The 11,415-nt window shown below is 40.2% G+C and overlaps 1 protein-coding gene across 1 annotated transcript in view; it reads left to right on the top strand.

The window, feature by feature from the left end:
* Positions 1-852: 852 nt before the first annotated feature.
* The window catches only part of LOC144935832 (serine/threonine-protein kinase Sgk2-like), a 35,169-nt gene continuing 24,606 nt past the window's right edge, over positions 853-11,415 (top strand). The window contains exons 1-2 of the mRNA XM_078862625.1: positions 853-1,024; positions 8,511-8,622. Of these exons, the coding sequence (XP_078718751.1) occupies positions 8,533-8,622 (90 nt within the window). The 5' untranslated portion in view covers positions 853-1,024; positions 8,511-8,532. The remainder of the gene's footprint in view (positions 1,025-8,510; positions 8,623-11,415) is intronic.

The following is an 11,415-nucleotide window of genomic DNA, read 5'->3' as shown; positions in this document are numbered from 1 at the left end:
GTCCCTTTTGTCACGGGTTGCCTGAATCAACAAGTTACAATAGTACAGAAGCACAGGATTAACACAGGAGCCAGGGACAGAAAGACTGAGCAACATAAAGAAATTCCAGTGAACGATAAAGTTAATTGTCATGCTAAATAAAACCAAATTGTTTGTGTTAGGGCCTTTTAAATAAAGCCTGCCCGTCTAAACACACTCCCACCATAGCCCACTCCCGATTGGCTGGAGCTCGGCCCTTGCAAGGCATCTGAACATTTGCAGAATAATGGTGAGAATTCACGTCCAAAAGGATGTTATCTCATCTCTATCTTATCTTGAAATCTCACACGTTCAAGCAATGTCACTAGGCAGCATTCGTTACCACCATATCACCCTTCGCGAGACTGTAATTTTTAAATGCTTCAACTCATTGCATTGTACGAAGGCATTACATGGTTAGAAAACGTAGACATTAAAAAAACTCACGTGTTCCGAAAAATAAAGATGTGACATCAAATATTGCCAAGTTAAACATGACTTTAACGACTAGGAAGGTTGCATCCCTTTTGTTCAGTTATTGAAGTGCTCTCTACTCACTGCCATGATCTGCCAATATAACATTTTACATTGGAAAGAGCTACTTTAATCTAAGTGTGAAGTTGTCTATGCCATGTGTATGTAACCCAACACTATTGTACATTCATAAAGCAGTGAATGCAGAGAGAATCATATTACATCGGGGTATGTGAAAAGTTAGGGCTGGCGTGCTGCCAATAAAAAAAATCCTCAATTCCTGTGCGTTAAAAAAAAAATCCAGCAACCATGGAATTTTTTTTCTCCCCCTCAACTTTTTGTTGCTGTGGAGCCAGGGCTTGGCCAGATGCCCTTGCGCCGAGTCACAGCTGAAGCCGCGTTAAATTCTGCGCCCCATCGCCGGCTTCTAGACGCTGCCACAAAAACCAGAGGCGCGCATTGCTGCTGCTGCTGCTGTCACAGGCAGGTGACGGTTGTGAACCGGCACGTTCCTTCATCCACCACGCTCAACGTGAGTTACCCACGTGTGTACCCTTGATCTTACACCGATATACACCACACTCCTAGACTTGCAACTCTATGCACATGGGGAGTAAATGGTAGGTGGGAATTAAAGGGCTTCTTCCTTGCTCTGCGCTCTCTGCATTCCTCAGGAGTGGAATGTTCAAATCAATGGGGTTGCTTTTTGAGAAATAAATATTTATCGGCATGTGTATTTATTCATTGTTGAATGCACACGTTACGTTATGCATTGCTGTATATTCTGCAGTGTATGTGAATACTAGCGGTGTGATTTAGTGTAATATTTGTATCCCATAGTGTGTAGTTATATACTGTATTGCAGTGTTTGTACCTATCTATACATTTTAGCAGTTCAAATCGGATGTATATTCTAGTTTTGATCTGTACAATTTTGTGAGTTTTCTTGTGTATATGTTATTGTTTAGATTGTGTACATTTTTGTATTGTATTTGTACAAAGCATACAGGGTACATTATAAACCTTACCACGTGTTATATTCCGCATTTTAAGGCCTTAATCCAGCAGTGGATTTATTGTGGATGGTGATAGTATATGAATTCAGTACTTTCGTACATTGTATTGTGTGTAATAGAGACTTCATGCATTATATTCAGTAAATAGTACACCATACATTTGTTTTGTATGCCATCTTTATGGAACACGAATTTAGTTTAGTACAGTAGTATATAAATAGCACAGGTATACCGATTTTAAATTAATTACAAACATTCTTGTGAAGTTTAGCATTTGTTTCATGGCTCTATTCGAAAGTTAAAGTTTGATGTTTGTTCACTAGATGATGGCTTAATGATTGTTGTGCCAACTTAATAGACAAAGGGCTGAGTACATATGGCAGCTGTTCGTTGATTAGCCTTTTGGTCACTGAATTAATGACCCTCTCGATAAAGGGCCAATGCCCATTCAAAAGCTAAAGTGATTTTTTTCCTGCTCGAATGAGCCCCGGGTTTACAGCTCTTGAGCCAGTGGTGGAAAATCGGCATTCACATAGTGGGAGCGAGTCTTTTCCAAAGGCAACCACTGTTGCTTTGCCCTCACCACAGTGGTAAAGATTTTATCAACTCCAAAGAGAATCATTGGCTCAGTAAACTAAACTATTTTTTTTACCAGGTAAGGCCCGCTGAGCTATACATCCATTTTCTTAGCAACCTGTCTCAACGAAGCGGCGTATCATGTGGCAATCTATAGCATCCAAACACTCTAAAACATATGTTTCTAAATGTGGAGGGAAAACCCGGAGGACCCGGAGAAAAATCCACGCGACCGCGGGGAGAATGTGAGAACAAAAATTCACGAGAACATGCAAACTCCAAATATACAGGCGTCAAAGGTTATGATGGAACCCACGACCTCCTATATACCAGGCGAGGTAGTTAACATCTTGCACCGTGACACCCGAGTCAACCGCCAATGAGGATGTTAATGCGCAACCTTCCGATTGTGAGCCGTTCCCTCTGCCGCTGAGCCACATGGCCAGTTGGTGCTCATTCAATGGCCAGTGTCAAGCATCTTCCCACAGGGAATTGTTTTACACTTGAGTAATGGTATGTTCCATAATGTGTATGCTGTGTATTTCCCATGTGGCCAAATATGGCAAGCTGTGGAGTAGTGGTTACCTTAGTGCACTCCAATAAAGAAAACACACGTGGATTGATTCCTTTCCATATGTGGTATTGGCAATTAAAATATGAACCTACGATGGGCCTCCCTTTCAACATCTCAGCCTAAATTGCACTGGGGAGACAGAGACAGCAGGGCATGCGAGGTACTGGCCACACCACCATCTGATGCGCTATGGCAGCCTTACTAAGGTTCTCAGTAACAACATTTTCAATGACATTTTTCCCAATAATTTGTATAGCTAAATGCGAATTCTGAGTATTTGTATACTTATCTTATATGATATCTGCCCAAATATACTTTGATTATTATAAAAGGTTTAATGACTACTCTTAAATTGTGTTATATTGCAAAATTCGAAAAAAAAACCTACGTTTTCATGCACGTATTTTATTACTGGCAGTTCCTTTGAAAAAAATATACTCATCTCATTGGGATCTTGCCTAAAAATACGAAACTAAAATTATGTTGACGTTATACATTATGGACATTACACTGATTTAATGCTGGGAATGTCCAAAGTTTTCCATCTGCTTGCTAAATCGCGGATGTTTAAGAATGCAGGATCGTGTTGGTTTCATGGCCCAAATTCCCAAATGTAAAAACTACCCACACTAAATTGTTAAAAATAGTATATGCGTAAATTTTGAGACCCCTCGAAAAAGAGGTCATGAATTTAGATTAAAGGGACCCTTTCACTGAAGTAAAGTACATTGGTTTGAATTCAATACATCTCTCTAGAAGGTTATATTTAATCTAATATCAAGCAAATGCAGTCATTGCAGTTCCAGTGCTACTGCAAGCCAAGAATTGGTGCATTTCTTGATTGCATTGTTAAGGAAGGAGCTGACCTTTGCAAAGCCTAAATCTTAAATTCCCAAAAAGAACTGCTGATCGCTGTTGGCCACAACCACCACACTCTAATAACCAAAGGTTCAAATGGAAACTTCTTTCACAGGCGGCTGTTGCTGTTCCTGTGGCAGAATATTGCCGAGAACCTGGGATTAAATCTTGAATTCTCACCAATACTTAGCAAAGCACTCTTCTACGTCGGTTAAGAGAGCACATTCCAGAGGTTTGGTAAGATAGACTCTTGAAGGATGTTAGACCAAAACCCAAGATGGATATTCCAATATGATTTTTCAAAATGAAGAAGCTATGCTGCTTGTAGGGAGGATCACAGAGGGGGTTGTTTGTAGCAATGTGTCTGGGTGCCTCCAGCAATGTTGTGATATCAATTGTGGGGGGCAAAAACTAAAACATAGTTTCTAAAACTATCCAAAGTGCCCTTGAAAACATTTTAACGAGTCTATGTTAGACATTTATAAGCATATAGAAACCTTAAAGGAGAATTTTTGTTAAAATAAACTTTAATAATGTGTTTCAACAGCAGTAAATCAATCCATTTTATAGTTGTTAACACTGAGGCCAATGTGTAAGGGAGATGGTATAGACCAGGGGTGGAGAACGTCGGGCCCGCGTGCCGTATAAGGCCCGCGAAATCATTTGGTCTGGCTCTGCCAAGGCAACCGCAGGCGGGACTCGAAATTCAATAAATCTAGGAGAAAACCTGGAAAAGCAGTTGTGAGTAGCAATATCGTCAATACCAGCTAACATCACACGCCTCACCTAAGAGAAGCAGTTCCAGCCATCACATTAGGGGTGAGTTGATTAATTGTTTGACCAAATATAACGGGCTAATGTTTAAGTTGATAATTTTGTATGGCCCGCGAACGATGTTATAAATATCCAAATGGCCCTTGGCAGAAAAAAGGTTCCCCACCCCTGGACAATATACTGACCTAAATATAGCAGTGGATTTAAATAGTCCTTCTGGCTTCATAGGGCCACGAATGCAGTTGAGTGCTTCCCATTTAACTACGTGAAATCTTCATAAGATATATAATGGACATGTACAGCTCTTTTATCAATGCACTGCTGAACGAGGGCCCTACCTATGCTGTCGGAATCATGACTGTGATTTTACCATGCCTCACTGTGCTGGTGAGTGTAGGATGTGGTGAAGGTGGGGAGCTGAGACATTGAAGCATCGGGCAGTACAACAATGCACTTGCTGGCAACATAATCATGTAGCAGCTGTACGAGTTAAAATGTATATGTGAAGTATAATATTACTTTTTTTTTCAACACAGAGATCTCGGAATTTGTTGTTTTTGTATATTTACTGTACAGGTAATGAAGGTGATTGATTTTAGCTTCGACATTGTGCCTTGCATAATGCAGTCGTTCATGTGACCTTCACAAATTATTTTGTGTATGTGGATATCAAAACAATAACCGATACTGCATTTTGGCTGGCAATGAGTTAAGTAACGATTCATACGTCTGTATTTGTGTTTTGTATTTTCTCGGTATCCTTCTTAAACGTTTGTTCACTCAGTTTGCTTAAACGTATAAGGATACCATTTTCATATTTTCTCACATGCAATACATCTATCATTGAAACTGATTTTTAATCGAGGAATTGGTGTATTATTACATGCCTACTTTTTCTGTTTTTATAGCCCAGTGCATGCGTTTGTATGGCACGTTCAAACATTTTTTTATTGAATATATAAAATGAATATCTAGCAAACAGATATACAGTATGCACAAATAAGGACAGAAAAGTTATTTTAATTAGCCTTATAGACTGCAAAGGTAAGTGCTGTTAGCAAACACCAGAGGTGTGGACTCGAGTCATGTGACTTGGACTCGAGTCAGACTCGAGTCATGAATTTGATGACTTGCGACTCGACTTGGACTTGCATAACAATGACTTTGTCCCACCTATGAGATGTGGACTCGAGTCATGTGACTTGGACTCGAGTCAGACTCGAGTCATGAATTTGATGACTTGCGACTCGACTTGGACTTGCATAACAATGACTTTGTCCCACCTCTGGCAAACACCTATTAATGCGTGTAACGCACAGCTTGAAGTCATATCATAAGCACCACAGAAGTGATTTTCAGGCACTGCACAGGTACATATGTACAGTAAAGATGTATGTTGAACTTCTATCGCATCCTACGGAGCCAACCATGCTAATCGGAGGTGCAGGGGAAGGATAACTTATGTAAGGCTATGTTTACCATAGGAAGGGTTAAGGCTGGATCAGGTACAAGTTGCCAATGATGGTATGGATGACCTGGGGTTGAACCCAGATTCTCAGGATTGCAGTGTGATAACCACTATAACGCTACTAATCTCACCCAGACACGCACGCATACAATTAAATGTCTAAGCATGATGAAAAAGCCAATGCGATACGTATAATAATAATTTAAGAACATCAACATTATTTTGTGTGCTCACTTATGCCTCCGTTATCTACACAAGGAAGATAATGCTAATTTTTACAAAAGAAAAAAAAATCCATTTGATGAAGCGTTACTGTATCATTAATTCACATGACGATTTTCATGTGTAGCTTACATTTTCAGATGTAGTAATGCAGCTACGGAAAGTGATTTATGTGGAATATAGTAATTGCATTGTTATTATGATGATTATTCACCACTTGGAGCCATGCTAAGGAATACTGTTAGGTATTTTGCAGAAAAAAGGCCGGTAACATTATCCACAGTGCCAAATAGCACCTTCAAATGTCTCCCGACAGGCCACACATTAACACGCATCGGATGAATAATATTCATGTGACCCCCCCCCACCTCCCCCCAACCAACCAACTCCAGTTGACTTTGAAGACTCCCTTTCATTAGAAGGCTCTTTCATTGCGGATATGCTCCACTGCTCCAAGGCCAGTAATGCGTTCGCAGCAGGCTCATACAATAAGGGCAGCCGCAGCTCTTCATTAAGAGGGAAATTGTGAAAAGTTTCAAAATCGCAGCTCGCAGTTAAAGGAAGGAGGCAAAGTGCTCGGGGACAGCGTGGTGGAGGGGGGGGCGACCGGCGTTCCTCTGCAATCCTAACTTTTTTTGGTTTATTATGAAGTAGCAGCTACATCTACGACTCCTATTTTATCTGAAATGTGATGTGACTGCTCCAATGTTATACAGAACGTCCCTTTTCAGTGACAGAGGTCACTGACGACGCTCAAATTAGCAACATTTTTGCTCGATTGAAAATATTTCCCTCTATAGTATCCAATTAGTGCAGCTATGATGCTTGCAGTGACAGGTAGATTTATCATTTACAGGCTGCTTCCAAGTGGCAGGCTTTAATCTGGCCGCAGGTTGTGGGTTCCCCCATCGCTGGTACAGTATATTACTGCATATTATTGTATTATATTACATTGTGTGCTTTATTACACTGCACTTAGGGCTGTTAATCTTTGTTCATGGACGATTGGTTTAAATAGAGCCACCTTTTCAGTCACGACATCGTGTAAGAGCACAAAGTAATCTTAAACGAAAACGCCAACACTCGACCTATATTGTTCCCATTACAAAGATGTAATTAATTCCAAAAGGTTTCAACGTTTGTAACATAACAACCATTAATAAGTGATGTTATTTCCAGAAACACAACAGTAATTCATGACTTGTGACTGCGTAGTGAATTCCATTGTGTTGGCAGTGCAGTGGTAAATGAACTTGACAACTTTATAGCGGATTTTGTGCTTATTATAAATCATTGGTACATTACAGCTCCGTTATCCTGTTGCCACAATTGTGCATGTAGTCGTTACGCATAACAGCTCTCCCATACAAACTCCCTACAGATGTGTGTTTCCTTTGCGTGTATTGTTTAACCTTTTTAAATCCTTTATATTAAGTTTGCTTGCGTGCTTGCGTGCTTGCTTGCTTGCTTACGACCGTGCAAATCTCTCGGTCGTTTTTTAACCCACTTCCCGTGATCCAATCGAGCTGACATTTTCCACACAGACTCGTTGTGCGTGACAATTAATTTTCGTGAAAAAAAAATTCCTAAATTTTGCACTGTTTAGGGAAATTTAAAATATTTAATTACCAATTGCTTAATGCTGGCAGACAATCATCTGACCCATAGGTGGCAGCCATCTCAAGCCAGAGGACGAGAGGACTCTAGCCGCCACGCATATAAAGGATTTAGAGTGAAAAACTTTGTTTTTACGGGTTAATTTTTGCTTTATTCGGCTCACATTTTTCTCAATGACTGGATTCACATTCACTGCAGACAATATTAGTTTCTTTAACATCATCACCGCATATGCCTTGAGGTACAATTACCTTTATTGATGAATGTATATTGGTTTTCTCCACAAATTTCGAATATCCCAACTGTCCAATTGTGATATTGGCATCAAGCCCCGGAGAATAAATAACTTAGTTACGTGCTGTGTGTGGGCGTGCATGTGTCTGTGTGTAATTGTGTGGGGATTGGCAGACTATGAACCCAGCAACCCGAGTTCGGCCAACACCTGTGACAATTATCTGAACCAGTCCTAGGCCTCCGCTAGGCCGACTCAGCCTCAAATATGTGCCACTGGGGGAGACAAAGGCAGCCGAGCGTGGTGCTATCTACCCACAGCACTTGCCCCAAAAGTCTGTCAAGGCTACATGGGGGATCTTTGTCTTGTGTCCTTGTCATTTGGGAATCGGTAGTGTAGTGGTTAGTGCACTGCATGATGAATCTTCAGATCATCAGTCAGTGGCGGATATCTGACCCAGTTCTGGGCCTCCCAATTGTCAATTCAGCTTTAAATGAGTATCTGATGTGTTAAGGATTAGCATAGGTGGCCAGCACCATGCCCAGCATGATTCTTACCTCTACAGGGCGACATAGCGCCGGTCTTCATAGGTGCACGCTAACGGCACTCACCGCACCGGTCTGAAAATGCTACAAGTGGATCTTTGTATCTTTGTCTTTTTTGCATGCATGTACAATCCAGGACGACCTGTAAACTCGGCCTGATGGGAGACTGCAACCACTTTGAGACTTCCCATCCATCCGCGAGTGTCAGCGGCAGCCTGGACATCTGGGAGAAGCGAGCTCACCATACGGTACTCATAATAATATATTTACGCGACCTAACCCAAAAAACATTATTAATAATATTGGTCACGAAATCCTACGTATTAAATTCACACCATGCTCGCCCGCACAGCAGCAGCACCGCTGCTTCTTTGTTCAAACGATCCCGGAGAGCATTTCTATTTAAACTATTATTTCTGAACTATTTTTTTATTTCACCAGGTAAGGTCCACTAAGCTACATAGCTCTTTTTCAGTAGAGCGCCCTGGCCACAAATGATAGCTCAACGTGTTGGCTTACGTTGAAATGTATAGCAGCCAAATACTATAAACGCATGTCAATTCTAAATGTGGAGGGGAAAACCCAGAGGACACGGAGAAAAATCCATGCGACCACGGGGAGAACATGCAAATTCCAAATATATAGGCATCAGGGATGAGATGGAACCCACGAACTCCTATATACCAGGCGAGGTAGTTAACATCTCGCCACCGAGCATGCAAACCTTTTATAACACTGAACTAGTAGTGCTTGTAAGCCGTGTATGGTGGCAAGCACCTACAATCTAGCAACTCGGAGCCTGGGGTCTTGGATCGCATAGGGAATGAGACTCGACGAGTGTGAGACACCCACCGGAATGGAACCCAGGTTCTTGAATAAAGCAGTACAGGTCGTTGCCTTTTTTGGAAGAAACTGCAAAAGTACTGAAGTATGCATTTTCTAATTGGACCCTCCCGGTAAAGTTTGAAGCCTTACTTTTTCTTTAATCAGCAAATCAATGCTGCACTATGTTCTGTTGTTACTATTATTACTGTACATGGATTCAAGACCGGAGAAAATATATGAAATGTGTTATTTTTTTCAAACGCAGAGTCTTATTTCAATAGCGTTATATTTTGGCACCACCACCACTTGGAACGTTTCTAGATTATCCACTGTAGATTGTTATGACATTGCATTAATGTATACGAGTTTATCTCAGAAGTTTGTCTTGACACATGGATGTAAATAGTTGTACATGAAGTATAAATTTGGGTTGTAATGTCCCCTGGGTTAATTATCCATCCTGTTTGGCCAATGAATGTTGTTATGCCCAAGTCATGCTGAAATCAACTCTTTTTCTTCAACAGCCGTAACAAGATTGACATGCAATTAATTCTGGGAACATTCCTGCCAAAACCACTCAAGTGCTCTGTTTACTTCACAAAGAAATAACCAAACTCATTATGAATCTTTAAATTGCCCCTCTGAGACTTATTTTCTTTGACCCGTGGAACAGACCTTCATTGTATCGATCCTGACAAATGAGGACCAGTGTCTTGCCAAACTGAACAAAGCCTTTATTGTAATTAAGCCTTCAGTCAACACTTATGTGCAAGCAAAACACTTACATGCTGGTCCATCATCATAATTTAATCTATTCGCAACGCTAAGTAGACAAGTGCTGAGATGTTACCAAAATAATGTAAAATTCGTGGCTGTTTTCTTAAAAACCCTGGACTCTCCGAGGATTGCTTTGTTTCTATATTATTTTAGTCCCTTTCCTTTTAACTCACTGTGCACACGAGGGGAGGTCAAGAGGTTTTGCGAATGGGTGATTAAATGTACACACAGACTTATTAGTTTTCTAATAAACTGTAGCAGCCCATAACATCGAGGCACTTAAGCTATTTTACGTTATGCCCTTGGGTTATGGCTTCAAAATAAGCTTAATGCTAGGTTGGGGGTGTGTTAACATCACAAAACCCTATTGATTTTCTGTAGCGTGCATATACCCTATCATTATTATTTTACGTGCAAACACGTAATATCTTGGTTGGTACAATGTATAATTATATCATTTCATATAATTTACATCATATAAACATACTGCATTTATACATTTTTGAAAGTTCAGAATATCTGTAAAATAAGGAATGGAAAACATTGTTTTAATCAGAAAGCCTTTCCTAAAAGTAACATGTAATGAACAACGTGGTCCAGTCAGACATTTACACCTAAGAATATACTCATATTACACAATGTAACCGATGACCTAAGCTTGCAGTGTTGTTGATTAGATTTTTTTTAAATAACCCATTTTGACCTATGTGTTGTAAATGTTGATGCTTTTGTGTTTTTTTCTGCCGCGTTGGGGGAGTACACACATCCCAATTCAAAATTGAGGTGGCCAGCATCATAACGCTCTGAGCCGTGTTAATCAAATGGTCTGCATATCTTTTTAATAGGACACTTTACCTGTATCAGTATTGAATGAGGGATGAAAAAGTTAAATTTACAAATAAGGTAAGGTAAAGGTGCAGCTCTTCAATTACTCACTCATGCCACTGCTGGTCGAGCAGCCTCCGCTACAGCGAGCTCTAGAGAGCCTCGGTAAAGGTTATTTTGGTCTACTCTTCCACACTGATGATTATTGGTGGTAATAGTAATGTTAGTGATACCAATAATAACACTGGTCAACAACAACAACAAATTCTGGCCTGGACTTTTGCAGCTGACTAATTTCAGGGTGCTGATTCCAAATCTGATCTCAGATTTGCTCTATCACATCTCATTTTTATGCTATCGGCATACCCGATTTTCATTGATTTTACCCGAAATTAACTCTGTTACTTATGATTGCAAGTTGTTGCGAGTCACTGACTGCTTTAGTGTTAAAATATGGTGCTGTATTTTTAGGATAGTGTGTTTATAATATCATTTTATGTAGATATCCACATTTATTTAATATTTTTCTTCTGTAGTTTTTATTGAAAATGCAATATTTGATATCTCAAAAACCTGATGTGATAGACAAAAACTGATGCCAGATTTGGAATCAG

Source organism: Lampetra fluviatilis, chromosome 14 (genome assembly GCF_964198595.1).
Source record: "Lampetra fluviatilis chromosome 14, kcLamFluv1.1, whole genome shotgun sequence".
NCBI classification, from domain to species: Eukaryota; Metazoa; Chordata; class Hyperoartia; order Petromyzontiformes; family Petromyzontidae; genus Lampetra; species Lampetra fluviatilis.
This window is presented reverse-complemented; position numbering and strand designations above follow the sequence as displayed.